Here is a 27,447-nt window from a genome sequence, read left to right as displayed (position 1 = left end):
AATACAACAGATGAGTGAAAGGGAGAGTTCATGGAGAAGAAAAATCAAAATGCACGTATGATTACACAAAACCTCAGTTTTAATAAGGGTAAGAATGGATTTGGTGTTATCTGTTATCTGTTATATTTTCACTGTATTAGACTATCATTGTGTGTTTCAGTATATTTTTTGACCCACTACATCACAGAACTACACACATCACTTCTATCAATTTTTGGGACTAGATTTTTTAAACACAAAAAGTAATTGCCTCTGTGAAGTGCCACTCATTCAAACTCATTCATTTATCTTCCTGATGGAAAGCATAGACATCAAAGGCAAATTATGTGTTGAACTTTATTGAACTAAAAAAATTTGGTAACACTTTAGTTAAATTCTATAAGACTGACAGCACATTTTCTATCAATAATACTAAAACAATATCATAACGATGGCATCTGTCACAATCATACAAGTGTTACTTACTTACTTGTGGCTTTTTCATTCAAAGTTAATTAGGTAATTTTTAACGTTAACACCTGAAAATGGTGAAATGGCTAGATGCACACCATAATCATGAATGTCAGCCATTGTGAGCCAAAATGTGTAATGGTAATATAATGGTAAAAACCTGATAATACCTGAAGCTAACATGTACATAAGATACATATCTTGACTCCTAAAAAGACTGCCAGTGACTACACTGATATCATAATTATCACTGTGATCATTGGCAGCATTAATTATTTTGATTGTTTCTTAACAGGATTTTGCTTGTCTGGCTTTCACGTCATCCCACTTAGTTTATCTTTCACATGCTACCTTTTGGAGCAAGCGGTAATTCTCTTTTTAAAATGACCATCGCCCTTTTTTGACATTCTTTAACATTTTCTACTAAGGTGCATAAACTTTCCCTCTCTCCATACTCCGCCAAGAGATGAGGCTACAGTTTTGCTGAGTCATTTATGTGGCTGTTTTGCATTAACTTCCAGAGACCTTAGCTAGAGGTGGATACTCTAGGCAACATGTGATTGGCTGTCCAGTAGAAGGTGGGGCCTTTCTAAAGTTAAACATCTGGAAGAGCTTACTGCTCAGTCTTTTGGTTAGTCAGTAAGCTTCAGTTGAATCCAGCTGCCAAAGAGAAGATGTCCTTTATAACAGTAGATCCAACTTCTGACTTCTCCTTCCACAACCTTCCTTATGGAATATTCTCTACATCTGACAATGTAAGTGTAGTTTGCTTTTTACTATTATTATAATGAAGGAATATTGCATAACTTTTCAGTAACAGATAGAGATGACAGCAGAGCCTCTTTTTCTCTAAGTAAAAACCTTATCCATGGGAATTTTCTGCTCACCAACACTAGTTTAATCACACAGACAAAGAGAGTTGATTAAAATTGAATGAAAAACCTCAACCCTTCCCCCCATACGTACATACACACATACATACATACATTCAATGTCTTTGTTTTCTTGCCTGGTATGGGTCCACTTGTCCCTTTACAAATAATGATCACTGCAAATTAATACAAACTAGTACTGTGTGATCACTTTTATCCTATAAAGAAATGTTTTTGGCCTGATGGGGTGGTTGGATGACAATGCTTCCATCTACAGGACACAATGAGAATTAAATTAATGTGAAGAGAGAACAGTGGTATTAGTAGGGAATTATTATTTGCATTAAAGGGAGCCTTTTGCCCTGATGTACATAGCACTGGAAAACTGGTGGTGGAAGTATGGTGTATGTGAAAGCATAGTAGATAATATTTAGTCACGTGTATTTCTGTGGATGTATGTACTTCCCAAGCCCAGACATCGCATTGGTGTTGCGATTGGGGACCAGATCCTAGACCTCAGTGCAGTGAAGTCTCTGTTTAAAGGACCTGTGCTTTCCAAATATCAAGGTGTCTTTGACCAGGTGAGTCTAAACATTAACCAATAACACAGGTTACCTGTTTAATCTGACATTAGCTAAACAAAATTTCAGTAAACGAAATATTACTGCCATACTACATGTCTCTTCATCATACAGTAGAATATCAATACAGTCCAGCGAGTTAATTTTTTGTGTCAGTTAAAGATTAGATCTTTAATTGACAATCTTATGCCTTAAAAAAGGCATGAAAATAAAGATTCCAGGAATAGTGCAGCTACAAAATTTACAAATTTGGCATTCTCTGTAACATGACAGACTGCAAGTCTCTGTCTAAACATCCTTTAGAAAGACAAATATGCATTCTTTAAACCTAATAATTTTAAATAGTACCTCTACTAAATTTTGAAAAAAGTAAAAAAAAAAAAAAAAAAAAGATTTATACAGTGCTCTTGAAAACATTTTCCCCCTTCATGTTTTCTTTGATAGGATATCTTTGTCTAATAATGAAATTTGTTAATGGACCTTTCAAATGGTGATGGTGTTTTTTAAATGCTGCCATTGGTGGCAGTTCTTAAATAAGTTAAATCATCATTTAAAAACTATTTTGTATTTACTAGGGTTGTCTTTCTATAATATTAAAATTTATTAAAATATTAAAATCTATTTGATCTGAAACATGTTAGTGGGACAAATATGACAAACAGAAAGGGGAGCAAATATTTTTTCAAAGCAATGTAAATATTTATCTTTTCATGTATACAGATCAGTCAGGAAGAATCACATTCTGAACTCTGTTGATGATATAGTTTACATATCCTAAATTACAGGACAGTAGAAATATTTTTAAGTATATTCATTTATTAAGCAGCTTTCATTAGAACAAAAGGATTGTCATTACTTGTTCTACTTTTTGATATGTTCACAGTACAATAGACAAAGCTGGAAGTGATCAAGTGGTTCCTGTGTACATTTAGTCACACAGAACCCCTACACTTGGATTGTGATCTAGCCTTCTAATGTATTGTGCATCAGCCAAAGTTTTATTTGTTTCATTTTCCATTGAAGAAATGTACCAAAACTTAGTGGGAAAGGCTACTTGGTGGATCATATACTAACGTTTATCTGTGTCCCCTATAAGCCTACACTGAATGCATTCATGGCTCTTGGTTATGAGGCCTGGAGGGAAGCCAGAAGGACAGTGCAAATGCTGCTGTCAGCCAATGAGAGCACACTGAGAGATGATATGAGCCTTCGGAGCAGGTCAGTCTGTTTACAGTTTACAGGAGTGTACAGTACAAAGCATAGTGTACATTGCATCTTCGTTCTCAGGCTACTGTGTTATTTTTCTCTTAGAAAATACATATATTTTTGGTAGCACTTTCTATTACAGCTCTGTAATGAAGTAGTAATAGTAGGGTAACAAGGCAGAAACATGAACGTAATAATGTGGTGATTTCTAAGTTATTACCACTTAATTACCAAAGTAATAACCACTTAATATCCAAGTAATATAATGGTAGCAACAGTGGTTACAGTTGAGTAATATTACACATAAATTTATGTAACTGGATAATAAGTGCCCAAAAACTGGGGGTAACAATGTGGAAATACAGCTCGGTGATAAAGTGGTAATAGTTAAGTAACAAAATGAAAGAAACCGCAAAACTGCCGTTTTAATAACGTGTTAAAACAAACTTGAAAAGTGTGCGATTATTACCTGGAAACAACTGTGGTAGTTTCTATGTAACAAGTCGGAAACAGTTACAAAATCCAAAACTGCCTGTTTCTATTTAATAACATATTAATATCCATTTTAATAAGCTTTTAAAACAAACTTAAAGATAGTGATGACCAGGAAACAACTGTGGCAGTTTTGGTGTAACAAGCAGCAATTTAATACCATGGCAATGATAACTGAATAAAACACGAATCAGAAAGAATCAGGAAGTCTGGAATAAACTGGAAACACGTGCAAAATGCTAATAATTAGGTTTAAAAGAATTATACACATGAATATATTAGATTTGCATAGGCATGTTGAGGACCCTCTTTCACAGCATCTGGATGACAATACATAATATGGTAAAAGTATTTCAGGTAGGAAAGAAGGGGGAACACCTGTTTAAAATTTCCAGTACACAAAAATAAGATACCATCCATGTTTTCCCAGTTGTCCAATTCAGGGTTGTGGGGTTTGCAACACCACCGTCTTCTGCGGCAGTAAAAAAGAAAGGACACAGATTATTTTGGTTTATTAACATTAAGATGAAATTATGTTAATTAGGGCAACAGTCAGTGTGCATCCCTTTAAATTGCCACTTCAATACTAGACACTGTAGCAAAGACCCAGCTGCCAGTAGGTGGCAGACTGCTGCTTATTGGGAGTCTGCATTTTCTATTATAGCCCAGCATGAAGGAAAAGAATTGAGGCACCAACAGTTGACTTTAGCCACCATTTTCCTCCTTTTTGGCTTGCCTCATAGAACCATGCTTACATAAACCAATGGATTTTAACAGCAGCAAACCTCACATTCTAGCTACTGCTAAGGACTGCAAGGTAGCTAAAACCTTTTTTATTTCATACATTATATTTAGGACTGTCTCTTGTAGATATTAACTTATACCACATACTATTAACTATGACTAACTATTAATACCCCTGACAGAGTAGGTAAAGGTAGGTAAGTAGCTAAAGTTAGTATGATCAAGTAAACTACCGTGTTCTAAAAACCTGAGTTCCTGATGAAGGCTCTTAGGGTCCTGTTGATATTGTACAGTTCGATGCATCCCAGGATCCAGGTGTGGGGCATCGAGTCATTGGCCTTCTTGTATTCAATCGAGGCAATGTACAGGTTGGTCAGCCTGGTCTTGCAGTCTTGGGCCACTACTCTGTCTACCAGGAGCTGTTGTTTTGTGCCTCTGGTATTCTTGCCCATTCCTTTCTGTGCCCCACTCATGCATCTATCTATCTATCTAGAGCTATATAGAGATATATAGAGATAATATAATGTGGCTAATGATATTTAGAATATTTGCCCTCCAGTTTCAACAGTTTAGGTGAGGAAGTTGGAGATGTGGTGTACTCAGAATATAGCTATCCACCACCAGTGAAGTTTGTAGTGGTTTATTTCTAGTGATAGAGCTAGACTACCTCTGCACTGTTTCACAGCAAGCATAGAAACTATGCCTGTTGTCAACTAGACTGAAAAATAATTTTGCTGTCTGCAAGTGTCTAAATATCTTTAGGTGTCTGCAGCACCAGGAAAACTTGCCATGTTCAGTGTGATTCTAAATTTAGTGTACCCTTGGTTTAATTGCTTGCTGTTTTTTATGGCTCATTAACAGCCATTTGAACAAAGCACTTTTGTTTTTTTATGACATGGTTGTTAGAAGTTTTCTGTTGTGGTCTGTTTGTTAACAGAATTAAGTGCTGAGGCAAAGCAAGTAATTGTGTCCTAATTATTGAAGAGATGGCATTGTAAAACAAAATCTCATCATTCTCTAATTTTTGAAAAAATTATATAAGGTGATGAAATGGTCTTACAGCAGCAAATTTCTTCTTTTTTGAGTTTTGTCTTTTACTTTAAAATGTTTTAAGACCAAATATTATTACACAAAGTAAAGCTAGTGTTTGTTTAAGCTCTTTCGATATTCATATCAATCAGTATGTGTATTATAATATCCGTAATTAACAATATATTATAATTACAATAACAATTTTTTGATATTTTTTAAAGGGTAAATCCATTAACTTTATGCTAGAATACTTGTAAAAACCTATTATACAGTCCATATAAAAATAAACAGTAGATTGCTGTGTTTTTAAACCCAATGTACCAGTTTAATAAAAATATTGTGACTTTTGTTTAATGGGCGATACAGAATATTATTGCATTAATTATGGATAAAAAGTACAAAAATGTTCACATAAAATTACATAATAAAGCCCAACTAATAACAATACTTTTCTGCTGTTAGAGGGCTGATTAATTGTATTAGAACAGTGTTTTACCATATTAATAGGTAATGTCATTGTTTTTAATACTACTACTACATTATTTATTATTACTACTACATTTATTTTTAATATACAAAGTCTGTGATTCTAGTAAATTTAAAGCTAAAACAACTGCAATCTAATTTAGTATCCCACAAGGTCACACACATTTATTGTATTTAAATTACAGAAAACTTCCATAGTTTTATGTGATGGTAAATTTTGTTATTTTCAGATATTTTTCTGGTGCCCAAGCTGCCAGAATATTAAGGGGTTTTTTTCCTGGATTTTTTTTAGCACTCTACAAGTGTCTCTGTATTTGTAAATGCAGTTTTGTATTGTTTAATCCCCTTTGAGCCACATATAAAGTTGCTGGAAATGCCCTTGAAATGTTCTTATCTTTGTATTATTTAGTCTTCAGGAGATTTTATGTCCATAAGTGTGTGTATCCTCTTTTGAGAAAGCTTATTTTGCTAATATCTACCTCTTTCCTTTGTCTGTGCAGAGCATTTATCCATCAAAGTGCAGTCACCATGCACCTTCCTGCAAACATTGGTAAGCCTCACCTAAACTTCTCTTATCGGAGATTTTGTTGTGTGAAAATGGACTTGCTTTTATATACAGTCACGATTAAAAGTTAAAGACCACTTGAAAAATGCCGCCCCGATATTTTGCATGATTATTGAAGAGATGGAATTGTAAAACAAGTTTCCAAGTAGAGCTTCAACATGCAACAAGAACAAATGGGAGTGAGACAAAACATTTTTTGAGCATGCAATTTATTGAAAACAACCCATTTAATTGAAACAGGCTGTTTTACAGCTGATCAAAAGTTTAGGACCACATGCCAAATCTGTGCAAAAATGTGGATTCATTGTCATTTTCTGTCAGGTAATCACACTATCATGATGTTCTAATAGCAAAGGCAAAAAACCGGTTGTTAAACTGCATAAGCAGGGTCTCTTGCAGCGTGCCATAGCTGCTGAGTTTGGACGCAGTAAGAGAGTCATTAATAGGCACCAGATCAAAACTGACTACAGTTCCAACCAGTCCTTCATTATCCATTGATAACTCTGTTGTCACATCCTCCCCTCAGGTTAAGAGTCTTGGTGTCATTCTCGATAGCACTCTGTCCTTCACAGCACATATAAATAATATCACTCGGTCTTCCTACTTTCATCTCCCTAATATTAACCGTCTTCGTCCCTCACTCACACCACACAGTACCGCCATACTTGTCAATGCTCTTGTCACATCTCGTCTGGATTACTGTAACTGTCTTCTCTATGGTCTACTTCATAAATCCCTCCATAAACTGCAGTTGGTTCAAAATACAGCTGCTTGTATTATTTCCAGAACTAGATCCACTGAACATATAACACCTGTTCTTAAACAGCTCCATTGGCTCCCAATTCACCTCCGTGTCAATTTCAAGATCCTGCTTCTCACTTTCAAAGCACTTCATAACCTCGCTCCTCCATATCTATCCGATCTTCTCCATACATACTCACCCCTTCATACACTCCGCTCTTCTTCAGCTTCCCTTCTGTCAGTTCCACCTGCTCGCCTGACTACCATGGGACTCAGAGCCTTTAGTTGTTCTGCCCCGAGACTTTGGAATGCACTTCCACTTGCTCTACAGACCACACACTGTCTCACCTCTTTTAAATCACTACTCAAAACCCATCTGTTCAGAATTGCATACACCTGATCTGTCTTAGGCCATTTTTACCTTGCTCAGTTTTTATATTTGCTTTTATGATTGTTTATGTCTAAATTTTATCTACCATGTTTGCTATATATACATTTTTTTAAATGTTTTTTATGGTATTGTTTATGTGCTACTGTAAGGTGACCTTGAGGGTCTGAAAGGCGCCTATAAATAAAATGTATTATTTTTATTATTATTATTGTTATTTAGAATTTCTTGACTGTAGCACTTTTCTAGTCTTTAAATCTTACTGACTGCCCAAAGAACTTCAGACTACACAAACACACTTGTATATACCAGTAATTCATAAATACATTTTCTTAACACTTATCAAACTTGAGTTAATGTGATTTAATGTCATTGTACTTGACCTGTCTGATTTTAATGGTGTGTCTGACGAATTTATATAAACTTCCACTCAAAATCTCAAGGTCATGTAGAAATATCATTATTTCCAAAGAAAATGGCAAGAATGGTGCCTGTAAGAACCTCCTGCATTGTTCTGATGTCATTCATATATATATATATCTAAAAAAAAAAAAACACCCATCTCGCCCCTGCGGGCGGTTTATCCTTCAAGCTCGGGTCCTCTACCAGAGGCCTGGGAGCTTGAGGGTCCTGCGCAGTATCTTAGCTGTTCCCAGAGTATCTTAGCTGTTCCCAGGACTGCGCTCTTCTGGACAGAGATCTCCGATGTTGTTCCCGGGATCTGCTGGAGCCACTCGCCTAGCTTGGGAGTCACTGCACCTAGTGCTCCGATTACCACGGGGACCACCGTTACATGGTTCCCATTCGCCTGGGGGATCCCCAAGTACTTGTAGCTGTCCTCTATGTCTCAAATGTTGCCTTCTGGTAGTTCAATCCCCTCAGTTCTGACTACCTTCCCTCTCTTTGTTACCATCCGACTACACTTCTCCAGTCCGAACGACATTCCAATGTCATTGCTGTATAGCCTGGTAGTGTGTATCAGTGAATCGATGTCTCGTTCACTCTTGGCATACAGCTTGATGTCATCCATGTACAGGAGGTGGCTGACAACCGCTCCGTTCGTAGTCGGTATCCGTAGCCAGTCTTGTTAATGATCTCACTGAGGGGTTCAGGCCTATGCAGAACAGCAGTGGGGACAGAGCATCTCCTTGGTAGATCCCGCACTTGATGGTGACTTGTGCTATGGGCTTGGAGTTGGCCTCTAGTGTTGTACGCCACATCCTCATTGAGTTCCTGATGAAGGCTCTTAGGGTCCTGTTGATCTTGTACAATTCTAGGCATTCCAGTATCCAGCTGTGGGCCATTGAGTCATAGGCCTTCTTGTAATCAATCCAGGCAGTGCACAGGTTGGTCAGTCTGGTCTTGCAGTCTCGGCTGACTGTTCTGTCTACCAGTAGCTGGTGTTTTGCGCCTCTGGTATTCTTGCCAATCCCTTTCTGTGCCCCGCTCATGTATTGACCCATGTGCCTGTTCATCTTAGCCGATATGATGCCTGACAGGAGCTTCCATGTAGTACTGAGGCAGGTTATTGGTCGGTAGTTGGATGGGACCGGTCCCTTCTTGGGGTCCTTGGGGATCAGGACCGTCCGACCTTCGGTTAGCCATTCCGGGTGTCTCTCGTTAACTAGCAGCTGGTTCATTTGTGCTGCAAGACGCTCGTGGAGTGCAGTCAACTTCTTCAGCCAGTAGGCGTGAACCATGTCAGGCCCTGGTGCTGTCCAACTCTTCATACTGGAGACCCTTTCTTGGATATCTGCCACTGTGATGGTTACTGGACCCTGTTCAGGTCGCTATGGTCTGCCCTCAGATCCACTAGCCACTGAGCATTGCCGTTATGGGTTGCGTCCTTCTCCCATATGCTCTTCCAGTATTGCTCCGTCTCCAGCCTTGGTGGTGCTGTTCTGTTATTGTTCCCTTGCCACTGAGAGTACACCTTTGCTGGTTCTGTGGAGAACAGCTGGTTTATTCTCCTGCCTTCTCTCTCTCTGGTGTACCTCCTCAAGCGGGTGGCCAAGCCAAGGCTGTGAGTCTTTGCTTGGCAGTTTCCAAGGCCTCAGGTATAGCTTGCTGTATTTCTTCTTCTTGTATTTCTTCTTTGTCGCACCTTTCTGCAACTCCGTTAGTTGGCTAACCTCCCTCCGTGCTACTTTGATCTTGCCCTCTAGCCTCCTTCTCCATGGAGGGTACTGCCCCTTGTGGCTGTTCAACTTGTAGCCAAGCATCTCACTGATCACTGCTGCTGTAGTGTAGATCAGCTTGTTAGTGTCGGTAATCGTGGTTGTAGGTATCGTCCGTAGTGCTGCATTAACATCATCTAGCAGACCTTCTGAGGGTACTTCACGGGGATCCAGGTTTCAAGCTTGGCCATGATCCTATCTTTCAGGTCAGTTCCTCTCGCACTCAACGATCCTTCTCCTATGCACTCAACGATCCTTCTCCTATCGCACTTGGGGCTATGTACCCAATCTGTGTGGGGGTGATGATATCTCCCCCCTGACCTGGCGTCCTGACTCCTCCTTGCCGTAGCATTTATGTTGTACCTCGTCAATCTCTAGCTGTGAGAGCAGTCCCTTCTTTCGAATGTTGGAACACTGAGCTACTAGTTGTTTCGCCGTCATTGTGGATGTTGGGTATCGAAGAATCCATAGGTCCCTCATCCTATTCATCCTATTCATGTAACCCCTTCCGCCAGGGTTACTTGCGTAATTGTGTGGATGCCCTCAAGGGCTTCCACACTATTGAGTTCCTGTTTCTCTTTATTCTTTATTATTCCTGTCGCTTCCGTACGTTTTTCGCCGTGGATCTACTCCCACAGTTTTCAGCCGATTTTCTCCGTTCAAACTCTAAACTGTTCTGCTCTTTCTGCTAATGCCGGCTATATCTTTTGGTGTTTATTACTGTTATACTTTTTAAAATATTACACTTTTTTCCTTTAATTTGTCCCATTGAAATGAATGGAAAACTTCCACAATTCTGCTAAAACTTGCTTGTCTTTGAAACTCAACTACTTTGTCATACTTTCACCTAGAAACTCCATTCAAACTTTAAAATGTTCTCAGATTATTGGGCTATTCCTGTCTGATTCAGCTTTTTCAGATCTTCTGCCGTTTTAATCTTATACCTCTTTAAGTTTTCAGTTGCAACATTGTGATTTTTCACAAAATACATGCGTTGCTATGGTTGCTATGCAATTAAGTCAGAGTGAGGGCTGGTCCTTTCTGAATTTTCTCTTCATGTCTAAACAACTTCTTGCTACTGGCTCAATTTGCACTCAACCCCCACAAATTATACATCAAAACGTAGGTATTTTTGCTGGCTTTCAGACAATGTCACTATGTTTATTGTGAGATTTACCGTTTTTTCGCAATTTGCCTTGGAGTGACACAAGGTCTCAATACTCCCCATTCAAAGTCTATGGGGAGGTTTTGAAATTCAGAGCTGAAATTCTGTAACGGGAGGCATTTTAAAATCGCCATATCTCTTTAACAAAGCAAAGTTAGGACATGAGGCTTGTGCCAATATATCTTCAGACACTGCTGACACTCACAGTGCAAGCAGTTTTTACAATTATCTTACCGTTGAGCAATGAATTACGTTTGTTTGAGGGGTGGAAATCTGTCCTTCTCTCAGTCTTCAAACTCTGGAAATGAAGCCGTTTCTTCTCTCGTCATATCTCCGCGACGGAGGTAGAACGAGCTATGAAAATCGCTGTCAAAATACACCAAAGTCCGCTGATTCACCCAGTACAAGAATTATGCTGCTAGCCCTCCTAGTTTTTGAGTTACACGACGTTTTGTAACTCCAAAAAACGGCGTTTTTCGCCTCTCACCGCGATCTATTTTCTGACTGCCCAAGTATCTGTCTTTCAGACCGCCGCCGCCCCCTTTCCTGGTGGCGCAATCAGTAATGACACGGCTCTGCAGCTCAAAGGTCGTGGGTTCAATCCCACCTTGGTCCACGTTTTTTTTTTCACTACAAATTTATACACTATCACAGACCTGTAATTTATATTGCTAATTTATTACAATTCTGCAAAGTTTTATGATTTTAGCAGCTTTTCTAATATGGACCTCAGATTCTTGTTAACGCTCCATGGCAGAAACAAGTACACAGCCTGATGAAGCAGACTGAGGCAGTACCTCTGATTGGTGAATTTGAGCAGAACCAGGTTGTTCTTTCATTTCATTTCTTTATTTATTTCACACATGGTTCAACAGTGTTTCTTTTTCTACATACAGAACCTTCTGCCTCTTTTCAGCAGAAATTCTGCTCATTCACCTCTTCTCTTGTGTTGGAGTGCCCTCTTGTGGCGCTTTTGGGTAGTGCCTTTTAAACGTGAACACTGCAAAGAAGTGGTATCAGACTGGTTTGTAGTGGAGGAATTTGTTGCCAGTTTCTTTCATCTTTAATCCGTATTCATGTTGTAATGTAGTAACTTTTGTGGCACAAATACCACAATATGGCAGAAACACTATGTTTTGGCACAAATACTTTGATTTGGTATACTTTAGCTTCTTCACCCCTTTTCAGCAAAATTTTCATTTCTTTCACCCTTTTCAGCACAAATTCCATTTTTTGGGCTGTTTTCAGAAAAAAAACTCTTTTCAGCAGAAACTCTGCTGATTCATCTCTTTTCAGCGCAAGTTTCTGCTCCTTTGCCTCTTTTCTGCAGAAATTCTGCTGATTTACCTCTTTTCTGCAAAATTTTCAGCCTTTTCACCTCTTCTCAGCAGCTTCTGCTCATTTTAGCAGAATTGTCGGTCTCTCCTCCTCTTCTTGAGAGAATGAGTTTGGCTCAGTGAGATGAGTAGCTGTCTTGAGACCAGGAGGGCCAGGTTCGAATCCTGCTCAGGGTGACATGTTTTTTTTCACCACCATGCAACTTTTCAGCTTTTTCAGCTTTTCAGCAGACAGCTTCAGCGTTAAGGCATCCACACAGCATTTTCGCAGGAAATGCAAATTTTTCTAGTGTATATAGAATTGGTCCTAGCACTGAACCCTGTGGAACACCATAATTGACCTTGGTGTGTGAAGAGGACTCTCCATTTACTTGAACAAATTGGAGTCTATTAGATAGATATGATACAAACCACTGCAGTGCAGTACCTGTAATACCTACAGCATGTTCTAATCGCTCTAATAGGATATTATGGTCAACAGTATCAAACGCAGCACTAAGGTCTAGCAGGACAAGCACAGAGATGAGTCCACTGTCAGAGGCCATAAGAAGATCATTTGTAACCTTCACTAAAGCTGTTTCTGTGCTGTGATGAGCTCTGAAACCTGACTGAAACTCTTCAAATAAGCCATTCCTCTGCAGATGATCTGTTAGCTGTTTGACAACTACTCTTTCAAGGATTTCTGATATGAAAGGAAGGTTGGAGATTGGCCTATAATTAGCTAAGACAGTTGGGTCTAGAGATGGCTTTTTGAGTAAAGGTTTAACTACAGCCACCTTGAAGGCCTGTGGTACATAGCCGATTATTAGAGATAGGTTGATCATATTTAAGATCGAAGAATTAATTAATGGCAGGACTTCTTTGAGCAGTTTTGTAGGAATGGGGTCTAAAAGACACGTTGATGGTTTGGAGGAATTAATTATTGAAGTTAACTCAGAAAGATCAATTGGAGAAAAAGAGTCTAACTTAACATCAATGGTACTAAAAGTAGCTGTAGATAATATTACATCTGTGGGATGATTACTGGTAATTTTTTCTCTAATGATAAAAATTTTATTTGTGAAGAAGTTCATGAAGTCATTACTAGTTAACGTTAAAGGGATTGTTGGCTCAGTAGAGCTCTGACTTTTGTCAGCCTGGCTACAGTGCTGAAGAGAAACCTGGGGTTGTTCTTATTTTCTTCAATCAGTGACGAATAGTAAGATGTTCTGGCTTTTATGGAGGGCTTTCTTATAAAGCAGCAAACTATTTCTCCAGGCTAAATGATGATCCTCTAAATTTGTGACACGCCATTTCCTCTCCAGCTTACGAGTTATCTGCTTTAGGCTACGTGTTTGAGAATTATACCACGGAGTCAGGTACTTCTGATTTGAGACCTTAGTTTTCACAGGAGCTACAGTATCCAGAGTCGTACGTAGTGAGGAGGTAAAATTATTAACAAGATAATCGACCTCTGTTGGAGTAGCGTTCAGATAGCTGCTCTGCTCTATGTTGGTACAGGGCATTGAAGATGATAACAGTGGGTGGATTATATTCTTAAACTTAGTTACAGCACTTTCAGAAAGACATCTACTTTGATAAAGTCTACTCTCCACTGCTGTGTAATCAATTATTGTAAATGTGAATGTTATCAGGAAATGATCAGACAGCAGAGGGTTTTCAGGAAACACTGTTAAATGTCCAGTTTCTACAGGGAGTGCAGAATTATTAGGCAAATGAGTATTTTGTCCACATCATCTTCTTCATGCATGTTGTCTTACTCCAAGCTGTATAGGCTCGAAAGCCCACTACCAATTAAGCATATTAGGTGATGTGCATCTCTGTAATGAGAAGGGGTGTGGTCTAATGACATCAACACCCTATTTCAGGTGTGCATAATTATTAGGCAACTTCCTTTCCTTTGGCAAAATGGGTCAAAAGAAGGACTTGACAGGCTCAGAAAAGTCAAAAATAGTGAGATATCTTGCAGAGGGATGCAGCAGTCTTAAAATTGCAAAGCTTCTGAAGCGTGATCATCGAACAATCAAGTGTTTCATTCAAAATAGTCAACAGGGTCGCAAGAAGCGTGTGGAAAAACCAAGGCGCAAAATAACTGCCCATGAACTGAGAAAAGTCAAGCGTGCAGCTGCCAAGATGCCACTTGCCACCAGTTTGGCCATATTTTAGAGCTGCAACATCACTGGAGTGCCCAAAAGCACAAGGTGTGCAATACTCAGAGACATGGCCAAGAAAGAAAGGCTGAAAGACGACCACCACTGAACAAGACACACAAGCTGAAACGTCAAGACTGGGCCAAGAAATATCTCAAGACTGATTTTGCTAAGGTTTTATGGACTGATGAAATGAGAGTGAGTCTTTATGGGCCAGATGGATGGGCCCGTGGCTGGATTGGTAAAGGGCAGAGAGCTCCAGTCCGACTCAGACGCCAGCAAGGTGGAGGTGGAGTACTGGTTTGGGCTGGTATCATCAAAGATGAGCTTGTGGGGCCTTTTCGGGTTGAGGATGGAGTCAAGCTCAACTCCCAGTCCTACTGCCAGTTTCTGGAAGACACCTTCTTCAAGCAGTGGTACAGGAAGAAGTCTGCATCCTTCAAGAAAAACATGATTTTCATGCAGGACAATGCTCCATCACACGCGTCCAAGTACTCCACAGCGTGGCTGGCAAGAAAGGGTATAAAAGAAGAAAAACTAATGACATGGCCTCCTTGTTCACCTGATCTGAACCCCATTGAGAACCTGTGGTCCATCATCAAATGTGAGATTTACAAGGAGGAAAACAGTACACCTCTCTGAACAGTGTCTGGGAGGCTGTGGTTGCTGCTGCACGCAATGTTGATGGTGAACAGATCAAAACACTGACAGAATCCATGGATGGCAGGCTTTTGAGTGTCCTTGCAAAGAAAGGTGGCTATATTGGTCGCTGATTTGTTTTTGTTTTGTTTTTGAATGTCAGAAATGTATATTTGTGAATGTGGAGATGTTATATTGGTTTCACTGGTAAAAATAAATAATTGAAATGGGTATATATTTGTTTTTTTGTTAAGTTGCCTAATAATTATGCACAGTAATAGTCACTTGCACACACAGATATCCCCCTAAAATAGCTAAAACTAAAAACAAACTGAAAACTACTTCCAAAAACATTCAGCTTTGATATTAATGTGTCTTTTGGGTTCATTGAGAACATGGTTGTTGTTCAATAATAAAATTATTCCTCAAAAATACAACTTGCCTAATAATTCTGCACTCCCTGTATGCCATATGTTAAAACAAGATCTAGAGTGTGATTAAAGTGGTGGGTGGGTTCTTTTACATTTTGAGAGAAGCCAATTGAGTCTAATAACAGATTAAATGCGATGTTGAGGCTGTCATTTTTAGCATCTACATGGATGTTAAAATCACCCACAATAATTTTTTTATCTGAGCTGAGCACTAAATCAGATAGTCTGAGAAATCAGAGAGAAACTCTGTGTAAGGCCCAGGTGGACGATATATGATAACAAGTAAGACTGGGAAATGATTTTTTTGGAGTGGCACAAATAATTTGTGTGGCATCTTATTAAAGAACAGCTGATTGTTCTTTAAATAGTTTGAAATGGTTATTTTAAAAAAGGGTAAAAGGTAAATGGATGCAAATAACTTTGTTGTTTGCAAAACTTGTGCATAGGATTTTAAAATTGACAATTAATATTTGCATTTGAAGTTATGAAATATGATTCATTAAACATGTTTATGGTTGTCACAGTAAAAATATAACTTTTTCTACTGTGATTTTATGTTTTTTGTCTGATTTTAGATCAATTCTGGTTATACAGTATGACAAAATGAGAACATAACTGTAAATTCAGGCACGTGAGGTTGCGCTAAAAGGAATGATACCAAACAAGGCAAAGTAAATAGTTTTTAAAGGTAAAATGTGGAGAGAAAATCAAGAGTAGTAAAAAATGGCCAATTATACCCTGGACGCCAGAGGTTAAACGTTCTTTGTTTGTTTTTTTTAAGTAACGCATAATAGTTACTTTTCCAAGTAATTAATTACTTTTAGAATATTGTAACTCAGTTACTAACTCGGTTACTTTTTTGAAGAAGTAACTAGTAACTATAATTGAATTACTATTTCAAAGTAACTTGCCCAACACTGTATATATCGATACATATATATATATATATATATATATATATATATATGCAGACAGGGTGGGCCATTTATATGGATACACTGTAATAACATGGGAATGGTTGGTGATATTAAAGTCCTGTTTGTGGCACATTAGTATATGTGAGGGGCAAACTCCTCAAGATGGTGGTGACCATGGTGGCCATTTGGAAGTCGGCCATCTTGGATACAACTTTGTTTTTTCAATAGGAAGAGGGCCATGTGACACATCAAACTTATTGGTAATGTCACAAGAAAAACAATGGTGTGCTTGGTTTCAACGTAACTTTATTCTTTCATGAGTTATTTACAAGTTTCTGACCACTTATAAAATGTGTTCAATGTGCTGCCCATTGTGTTGGATTGTCAATGCAACCCTCTTCTCCCACTCTTCACACACTGATAGCAACACCGCAGGAGAAATGCCAGCACAGGCATCCGGTATCCGTAGTTTCAGGTGCTGCACATCTCGTAACTTCACACCATAGACAATTGCCTTCAGATGACCCCAAAGATAAAAGTCTAAGGGGGTCAGATCGGGAGACCTTGGGGGCCATTCAGCTGGCCCACGACGACCAATCCACTTTCCAGGAAACTGTTCATCTAGGAATGCTCGGACCTGGCACCCATAATGTGGTGGTGCACCATCTTGTTGGAAAAACTCAGGGAACGTGCCAGCTTCAGTGCATAAAGAGGGAAACACATCATCATGTAGCAATTTCAAACATCCAGTGGCCTTGAGGTTTCCATTGATGAAGAATGGACCCACTAAGGTTGTACCCAATATACCACACCAAACTATCACTTTTGTTGTTCCAACAGTCTTGGAGGGATCCATCCAGTGTGGGTTAGTGTCAGACCAATAGCGGTGGTTTTGTTTGTTAACTTAAAAGTTAACTTAAAAGGCATAAAAGTTTGCCTCATCACTGAACAAAATCTTCTGCATGAACTGAGGGTCCTGTTCCAATTTTTGTTTTGCCCATTCTGCAAATTCTGTGCGCCGATCTGGGTCATCCTCGTTGAGATGCTGCAGTAGCTGGAGTTTGTAAGGGTGCCATTTGTGAGTAGCTAATATCCGCCGAAGGGATGTTCGACTAATGCCACTCTCCAGTGACATGCGGTGAGTGCTACGCTGTGGGCTCTTGCTACGCTGTGGGCTCTTGGTGAATGAAGCTAGGACAGCCACTGATGTTTTTTCATTAGTGACAGTTTTCTTGCATCCACATTTTGGCAAATCCAACACTGAACCAGTTCCACAAAACTTAGCAAGCAGTTTGCTGATTGTAGCATGGGAGATGGGTGGTCTCGTAGGGTGTCTTGCATTGAAATCTGCTGCAATGACCCGGTTACTGCGTTCATCAGATATCAACACGATTTCGATCCGCTCCTCACGTGTTAACCGCTTCGACATGTATATATATATATATGTATATGTATATGTATATATATATATATACATATATATGTGTGTGTGTGTGTGTATTAGGGGTGCAATGACACACAAAATTCACGGTTCGGTTCGATACTTTGGTGTCACGGTTCGATATTTCTTCGATACAAAAAAATGTTCATGCCTTTTTAATTTGTCATTTATTAAAATTATAAATATATATTTTAACTCAAAAGTACAGTTTTTAAATTTAATGTTGCTGAAACAACAAAATAATAAAAAAACATAAATAAATCTATCAGATCGAGAAATCACTCATCTTTGGAAAAGAGAGTTTATTACAGAGAAAGGGCTCTTTCCAAAATAAAAGCTATACTATACGCTTCTTCTGGGGTATAGTCTCAGCAGCACATTAAACATATATATATATAACATACATATATAAGTAGAATCATGTGCTAACGGCTGTCTAAATGACTCGGGTAAAGTTTGTAGCATGCGTGTTTGTTGTTTTTGTCTGCTTCCACTTGTCTTTGCACTAGGATGATGTCGGCGCTAATATGCAGTCATATTTGTTGTATTCCCACTAGTGCTGTCAGCGTTAATCTCGTTAAAATGACACTAACGCCATAACGCGGCAAATCTCCGTTAACGAGTTACACAGCAGATCGCCCGTGCCTGAGGCTGGACGGCGTCAACACGTTAACGAGCTAACTGCGCTAACGCACTAGTTCCCATCAATGTAATTGAGGATCGCGTGGCACATCCGACATACCGTTTTACTTTTGTCCATGACGCGCTTACCATCAGGGTCATGCTTCACATGAAAACCAAAATAGTTCCAAACGCCGGATCTGAATGAGGGTGGGGGAGGTTCAATTTCGGGTAGCGTTGAGGCAGTTGCCATGTTGCAACAAGCTTAGCTTCTGTCTTGCTAGCTTGCGCTGCGCTCAGTGGATCTGCACTCGACAGTGCAGCCTAGGCGGAGTAGTCGAACGCAGATCCACTGAGCCCTCAACACAGACAGCATCGTTAGAAGAAAAGTTGATAAAATAAATTAAAAATTTTGTATTGTTCGATACATATGCGTACCGAACCGAAAGCACTGTATCAAAGCGGTTCAATATCAATACGGTATTGTTGCACCCCTAATATGTATGTATACATATATATATATATATATATATATATATATATATATATATATATATATATATATATATATGTATATATATATATATATATATATATATATATATATATATATATATATATATATATATATATATATATATATATATATATATATATATATATATATATATATATATATATATATATATATATATATATATATATATATATATATATATATATATATATATATATATATGTATATATATATATATATATATGTATATATATATATATATGTATATATATATATATATATCAGTGGTTCTTAACCTGGGTTCGATCAAACCCTAGGGATTCGGTGAGTCGGTCTCAGGGGTTCAGTAGAGCCTCTGCCGTGACATGCACGGCTCATTTTGTGCACCAGTAAAAAAACATATCTAGGTCTTGAATTTGAAAAAAATCATATTTTATTTTTCACTAAAGAGGGGTTCAGTGAATGCGCATATGAAACTGGTGGGGTTCGGTACCTCCGACAAGGTTAAGAACCACTGCATTATTTATATACCTATATATATACACATATATATATATATAATACATATATACACACACACACACACACACACACACACACACACACACACATATATATATACATATACCTGTGTATAAAGCCTTTTTTGATTAATTTCACACTGTAAATGAACATGGCCGATAGCATAAACATGCTTTTCAGCATACTTTACTAACACTCACACGGTTGCTGTACATCCACACACAGCTGCAGCTAGCCCGCTGCCAGCTCTGCACACCTGCACTTTGCTTAGAGATTTGGTTAACAACCACACTGTTAACCAAATCTCCAAACTTTTAAGCAAGCGAGGCGTGATTGCAGATGCCGCGCAGGTGGATCAATCGCACCTGCAGCAGTATCGTAAACCACGCCCCACCACACACCCCCATCGCCTGACTGAGGCCGCGGGACAGTTTCCGGCCGTGTGGTTTCCGGGGACACCACACGGCCGAACCTAATCCTCCCCTTCCCCCAGGAGCGGGAACCGGCCCACCCCGTCAGCGCCCCCAGCCCCTGGGCCAGCAGCAGGGAGGTGTCCGTTCTGGCGGCCCCCATGCATCCAGCGGCACCAGTGATAAGGTGCGTCCAGGGGTCGCCCGCGCATCCAATGGCAGCCCCGGCGCTGGACCGAGGGCCACCCATGTGGCAAGCAGCGGCGCAGCAGGCGTGGCAGTGAGCCGGGGGTGACGGGCGGCTGGGCAGGCATCCAGCATGCCGGACCACTCCACGCGCCGGCCTCTGGTGGAGGGGAGGCTGCTCTGCTCAGCCCGCAGACCTCAGGCTTCGGTCGTGCGGACTCCCCTAGCACGGGAACCTCCGACTTATCCCGTGGCTTCTCCACCGCTCCCGGCTGGAGCAGCTCCCCACACGACTCCTCCACCGCCTCCGGCGCTCCCGGCTGGAGCAGCTCCCTGCACTGCGCCTCCGCCGCCTCAGACGATTGCGGCACCTCCTCCCGCGGCACCCCCCGCCGCTTCCGCCTGAAGCAGCTCCCCACACGGTGCCTCCGCCGCTCTGCACTTCGGCTCGGGCTGAGTTGGTGGGCTCCGCGGTTGTTCCTCAGCCTTCTTCTGGTGCGCAGGAACAGGCACCGGTCCCTGCCGAGCCCCACCGGCTCCCACGCGAGGGGTGGGAATGGGCGCTGAGGCAGGCTGCGTGCTGGCACAGGGGCCGGATCCAGTCTTCCACCACTCCCGCGCCGTCGGAGCACACTGGTGGGGTTGGCGGTGGTAACAGCCAGGTCCGGAGCTGGGCAGCCAGGCCCGCACTTCTTCCTGCCTGCGGCATGCCACCACCGCCTGCTCCCGCTGGGTGGTCGCCAGTTCGGCCACCATTCGGGCCAGCTCCTCGCCGTGCCGGCCTGGTTGTGGGTCTGCCGTGCCCCCCATCCTGGGTTTCGGCAACAGTGTAAATGACCACAGCAGATCCGATGGCATAAACATGCTTTTCAACATACTTTATTAACACTCACACGGTTGCTGTACATCCACACACAGCTGCAGCTAGCCCGCTGACAGCTCAACACACCGCCAACCACATTGTTAACCAAATCTCCAAACTTTTAAGCAGGAGAGGCGTGATTGCAGATGCCGCGCAGGTCGATCAATCGTAAACCATCCCCCGCCACACACACATCAAATAATGGTTTTTCTTTGACAAGGACATTGCGTTCTATAGGAGTGGCTCAAGACACTTTCAAAATTCAGCACAACACATTTTTACTGTGCTGAAAATAATGAGCCTACGTCAGCTGTGACAGAGCAAATGTAACTGTGTGGAGAATCATATAGTGGACCCAGAATGCAGGAGGCAGAGAGTACAAACAAAAATAAGCTTTTTTATACTTGATCTCGAAATGGTACACTGAATCAAGTGCCTAGGCATGCAGACCACTCAAATATTTGTTAAAGAACACATCCATGCCATTCATGAACTGTCTGTTTTTTATAGGCGACTACACGGACTTCTACTCCTCCAGAGATCATGCCAATAATGTTGGGATCATGTTCCGGGGAAAGGAGAACGCTCTCATGCCAAACTGGTACACTGTGAATCCAACCAACAGTAAACACTTCATACAATGAAGAAAATGCTGACTGGGAGGCCTTAATGTGTAGTAATATTAAAAGATAGGCTGAAAGAGATCATTTCAAACTGTTCACAAACTGTGGTATACTCAGGGCCACTACAAGGTTCGCCTAATTAATTTGTACTTCAGAGCATTGGTGTGGACTTGCAGGAATCCCCACTGAATCCCTCAGTCATAAAGTGAGCTCTCATGGGAATAATGCTAAGTATAAGTGTGTGCCCCTCTGAATCTGACACACTGTACTGGATATTGGATAATTTAATCTCAGGCAGTGAAGGTTGCACTAACCTTCATTTTAACAGTTCATTTATAAAATGAAGCAATTTAAAAGCTCCAAAGGGCAAATGGTAAACCACAACATGTCATATATTGTATAGGGTCCCTGGTTGCTACCAAAAGACCTGCCAAACTAAACACCCATACAGTAATATGACATGCCCAAAATGAATAGAGTATTTCTGTAAACCACAGTAATCTGTGTAAATATTACAGCAGATGTCACTGTGTAAAAGTTACCGAGGCTGAAACATAGAAAAAGTTGATTTTTTCCTCGCATAATTTATTTTTGGATTTTATTGCATATAAACACTTTGAAAATATGATTTGGAAGACATTTAAGTCCAGAAAACCAGCAATCAAAATATGAACATGACCAACGATGCTGCTGAACTGAAACAGAAATGTTACAGTGGGTTTTATAATCTCAAAGTCAGACGTTTTGCTATTTGGCACTTTTTGGCAACATATGTGATTTGAAATTTCTTAGTATTCAACATTATTTACATGCCTAAAAATGCTTGTTTTTGGAATATTTTTTGAAGAATTACCCACACACTTGCATACATTGAGCTTTTCTACATAATTAAATGAGTCATTATTTACTATGGTTAATATTTCATCTTCAACTACCTTTGTCTCATTTCTGTAGTTTATGCCTTTACCCTTCTTCTTCTTGTTGTCACTAACTGTACATTTCGAAGATAACTGGAAATAATGCAGCTTATTTGCCAGTCATTGCAGAAATCAATTTCCTATCCATTTTACACATTGAAGACTTAAAGTGGCACAGCAGCTTGTTGTAGTAACTTGGGTTCTGTATTATACAGGTTGAGGCTTCCTGTGGGATACCATGGTCGGGCATCATCAGTGGTTGTTTCTGGGACTCCCATCCGCCGCCCTTCAGGCCAGATGAGGCCTGATCAGAGTAAGATCCTTATAATTCAAGGATTAGAGGATTCTTTATTGTCATTCGCATCACATGTTTACATGAGGTGGAATGAAATTACGTCCACATGGTCCCGCAGCGAAAGAAACAGAATAAAAAAGAGAACAAAATAACAAGTAATAAGTAATAAAGTAGTCTCAAGTCTTGTGAAATCAAACCATTTACATCTTAAGATTTCATGTAAACCTTTACTCATCAAATAGGATAAGTAAATTAAATCAATGCGGATTTAATGAATCAGCAGTGATATCTAATGCTAAGGAATTTACAGCAGCAGCAAATAGTAAAAAAGTTTTGATAAATCACTTTACACTATATGCTCAGCAAGACGCAAAGTTAGAGACTAGTAAGTGAACTAAATTAGATAGATCTATATTACCCTGATGAACCAAATCAGAGGTAAAGGATCCAAATTACATTCATCATATAAGTGCTAAAAATCCTCAAGGCTTTTCCTGATCTACTTTCAAGAACTTTATTTTATTTTGGTTTGTATATTGCTTAACTAATTTGTGTTTTATTAGTAATCAGAATATCAATTAATGCATCTTTAGCCTCTAAATTCAATCATATGCTGTATATAAACCATTTACTTGTCCACAAATATGACTCTGCGTGATGTACTTGTGACTTTGAGCAGCTTTGGCACAGTCTCACCTCGTATAGCTGACGATAGCTGTTGCCTTTGTTCTTCTTCTTAGCAAAACCTCCAGTGTTTGGCCCATCTAAGAAGCTGGACATTGAACTGGAGATGGTGATTAATGTGTTTATTTAATCTAACAGCCCATGTGTATTTTATTTGTAATTGTATTAATTTAATTTCAACATCTGAATGAGTTTCTCTGGTCAGTCTCTGGTCAGAATATTCAGTATTGTACTTCAGTCTAGGTACATCAGTATTTAGTTGCTTTCATATTCACAACTGCTTCTCTTTGTGATCAGGCATTCTTTGTTGGAGGAGGTAATCCGCTAGGGGAACCAATTCCTATCCAAAAAGCCCATGAACACATCTTTGGAATGGTACTCATGAATGACTGGAGTGGTAAGAGTCTCTAAACAATACATCACACCAACATTTTCATGTTGTAAATGCTTGAAGATGGTTTTACTATGCAACAGAAATGGGCATGTTTATAGTAGATAATCTGCAGGAGAAGAAGGGGAGACTCCCAAAACGTTGATAGATCATATTGGTACGCCACTAACTGCAATGCCATAGTCAAACTGTCTTCATTCTGAAATTATCTACACACCTGAGGTTTTCACAGAATTTTACATTTCACATATGGTTGTGACGCTATTCAATAAGAACACCTATGAGACTCAAATAATTTATGTTCAAATGACACATTGTATCTGGTTGTAAAAGCTAATTGTCCTTTTATATTCATAGAATGAAATTTTACATGCTATGAATGCTGCAAGGTGTTTTCATATTTTCATAGCTATAGCTACTAAAAGTGTAACTTAAAGTTCTTTTTATTTCCGGTTAAAGTAAAGTGAAAAAATAAGTCATGAACTTCCACCCTCCACATCTTTACGGTCGCAACAAACCGAGTCTGCTGTTTAGTTTAATATGTATGCACTCTGTAATCCTCTGCACAACACTGGGTGAGTTACTTCTGCCCTGCCCGGCTGTGACGTCAACTCCAAAGGCCTATTCAGGGAGTACAGGTTGTGCCTTTTCAACACAACTACTACTGTAGTTCTTGAACAATGAACATCTTGGAAAGCAAAGCAGCAATATCTGCTCCTGTACTTTAGACACATGGGATTCATGTAGCCTCTCTCAAAGTACGTTCATTGAACATAGAAACACAAGACTTTCAAAATAAAACAGGAAACATGGAGAGACATAGACATGACAACACAAGCTTGACAGTATGGAACACACAGACCTAAAACACATGACAGACTAGACAAGAAACAAGACACAAAAACCAAGGAGACAGATGGTAGTAATGGCTAAACTAAACTCAACTAGACCCTAAATAAGAATAAGAATAACACAAGAACTTATAATCTTATAACTTATAATCACAAACCTTACACAAGAAACTCAAAATGCTGGCTCAGAGACCCAGCCCCTGACAGGTAGGCCATGTGAAATCACAGGTCAGTGGATGCTGAGATTGAGTGACATTGCTGAGGAAGCACTTGACTAGCCTGCACAGAGTCCTCCTCTCAACTTGATACAACACATTTGTGATGAATTAGAGTGGAGATTGTAAGCCAGGCCTTCTCGTGTCTGAGTGTCAGAGAGATACAAGCCCTAGAAAAAATAAAAAGCTAAATGTACAAAACCTTTGAATTTGACTTTAATTTACTCTTAAAATATCCAGTAAGTAGGGAGTTGTCTTTTAAGTTAGGGAACATATTCTCTGGACTTTTGATATTTCAAGCACATCCTGTCTTACTAGTGTATACTGAACTCTTCACTTTAGTCCCCAGGTTTTCCTCCTAACAGTACAGTGGTAAGAGATTTTTCAGCCTGTGACATTTCTGCTGAATATGCAGCTTGAAGGTGAACTGGTGTCACTTTTACTTTATACATGACTGCTGATGCCCTCAGGAGATCAGACTACAGACTTCACCACAGACTTTCTATGAATATTTGCCATCTAAAATTTCTCCCATAGAACTGCACAATAAGCTAAATTCAATGCTTTCTTCTTGTTTGTTTATTTAAAGTATTTTTTAAGTAGAGAAAGCTCAGGCAATGAATTGTATCTGTGTGCAAGATGAGAAAAAAATTCTGAAAGAAGATTGGCATTAAAACTATTACCATGCATATTGTGGCGTGTTGGGGGAGCAGCTAGTTCTCTCCCATCATGCCTTGGGACATGTGCTGCTATTTAGATGTCCTTGTTTCATTGTTTATGGTTACGTTACTTTTAACTGTTATCTTAAATGTTGTGTTTATACTGCATTACAAAGTCACTGACAGTTATTGTTTTATAGAAAGAACGCAGTACCATAAGTGAGTTCTGTTATGCTGTTATTGACACTCGAAGCACAGTGTAACATCAGCAAGTGATTAATAAAGAGCTCCTCCTACCAGCTTGGGGTCAAACAGCAAGCTCAATCTCTGTGTTGAGCTTCCTTGTTAAGAGTCCTCTGCATGCCACAATATGTTGTTTTGTTAGCTTCACAGAGGATAGCTCTAGGAACACTGCTGTTACTGTGTCATGCTTCTGGGTTTTAGGTTTTGGAAATTATTTCAATAAGAAGAGATGATTTGACAGAAGTGAACATGATTTATTGACATAGAGAAATAAATGTATTTGGCAATTAGACTCCAGTGATTTAGGGAAACCTCCCCCCACCCCGGGACTCTAGATCCTGGTTTTGGTGAAGATGAGGACCGAGGCTTAGCTGGAGCTCTGACTGAGGTGCCTGTGAGTTGGAGATTGGGAGGTGGTGGGTTGCACGAACGCTAAAGATAAATTGAATGATTCTTCTATAGCGTTTTTCTACTCCCCTGGCGCACTCAAAGCGCTTAATACAACATGCAACATTCACACAAGCACTTTCTTCTGTGATTTTAAGTGCTTACTAACTACCGTTCACATATATTCCTACTCCGATGGATGCATCTGAGAGCAACTTAGGGTTAATATCTTGCCTAAGGATATTTGGCAAGCAGACTAGGGGGAGCCAAGGAACCACTGACCTTCATGGGTGGAATGAGAGGCTGAATGACGGAGAGCACAGATTTAAACCATCCAGGAGGCTGATTGACTCAGAGAAGATGACTGGATAGAGTAATGATGACAGTATTGAGTTTGACAGCGAGGGAAACGGGTAGTGAAGTAAATAATGGACTAGCAACCAAAGTCCCAGGAAAGCAGGCAGACAAACAACTACAGATCTTCCTTACTGAACCTATGGATAGGCTTCATGACATTTTCTGTTCAGTCCTTGATGGGTCATTATTTATTCTTTTCCTTGTGCTTTTATAAGTTTATCCTCCAATGCTTTGTATTGGTTTCTTATTGTTTTAATTATTTGTGCCTTTCAGTTCTTAGTTTTAGTTACAAATAACCTTAGGTCCCTTTTGTATTGCTTGTCTCTGTTAATTACCTTTTTTGCCTATGCTTTCTATTTAGATTTGCTTCCTTTGTCTCATTAGTTTCAGCTGTGTTTGTTTCCCCTGCCTGCTTCCCCTTCTCTCGTTATCTCTGAGTTTATTTTAAGTCTTTGCTTTAGTTTTTTGTTGTGTCATATTGTTTTTTTCCTGTATGTCTCCCCAATGAGTTTCTGCTCTTTGGATTTCTAGACCTTTTCTAGACATTGTTTTCCCTATTTTATCACTTTCCGATACAACATGGCGTAATGTGCATTCTGAAGTTCTGAAGCATTCCATTGGTGTATGAACTTGAGCAATGCAGTACATTATCCGAACACATCTGCTAGCTGAAGTCTGTGTTCTCCGCGCACTGTTTTGCTTCTGCGTGTGCTGCCAAACAACACTTTTTTGGCAAAGTTATTCCTAGAGCGTCAAATACTGCAAGTCTAAAGGTGCTGGGATGAAATGGTACACACAAGGTGTCCTTTGGCATCAGTGGCTCAATACTGGTAGTATGGGCACCAACAGTTAGAAGTACTGTTTGAAAGTATGCATATAGACATTGTGCAGTT

At 39.8% G+C, this 27,447-nt stretch overlaps 1 protein-coding gene across 2 annotated transcripts in view; it reads left to right on the top strand.

Moving 5' to 3' along the window:
* The first annotated feature begins 1,015 nt into the window (after positions 1 to 1,015).
* fah (fumarylacetoacetate hydrolase (fumarylacetoacetase)) overlaps positions 1,016 to 27,447 on the top strand; it is a 38,548-nt gene continuing 12,116 nt past the window's right edge. The window contains exons 1-8 of one of the 2 annotated variants that reach the window (XM_031726266.2): positions 1,016 to 1,205; positions 1,793 to 1,903; positions 3,000 to 3,121; positions 6,364 to 6,413; positions 21,443 to 21,533; positions 22,688 to 22,785; positions 23,508 to 23,560; positions 23,749 to 23,848. In XM_031726266.2, coding sequence (XP_031582126.1) covers positions 1,125 to 1,205; positions 1,793 to 1,903; positions 3,000 to 3,121; positions 6,364 to 6,413; positions 21,443 to 21,533; positions 22,688 to 22,785; positions 23,508 to 23,560; positions 23,749 to 23,848 — 706 coding nt within the window. In that variant the 5' untranslated portion in view covers positions 1,016 to 1,124. The remainder of the gene's footprint in view (positions 1,206 to 1,792; positions 1,904 to 2,999; positions 3,122 to 6,363; positions 6,414 to 21,442; positions 21,534 to 22,687; positions 22,786 to 23,507; positions 23,561 to 23,748; positions 23,849 to 27,447) is intronic. The other variant, XM_031726274.2, reaches the window with a different exon arrangement.

This window comes from Oreochromis aureus, linkage group 1 (genome assembly GCF_013358895.1).
Source record: "Oreochromis aureus strain Israel breed Guangdong linkage group 1, ZZ_aureus, whole genome shotgun sequence".
NCBI classification, from domain to species: domain Eukaryota; kingdom Metazoa; phylum Chordata; class Actinopteri; order Cichliformes; family Cichlidae; genus Oreochromis; species Oreochromis aureus.
This window is presented reverse-complemented; position numbering and strand designations above follow the sequence as displayed.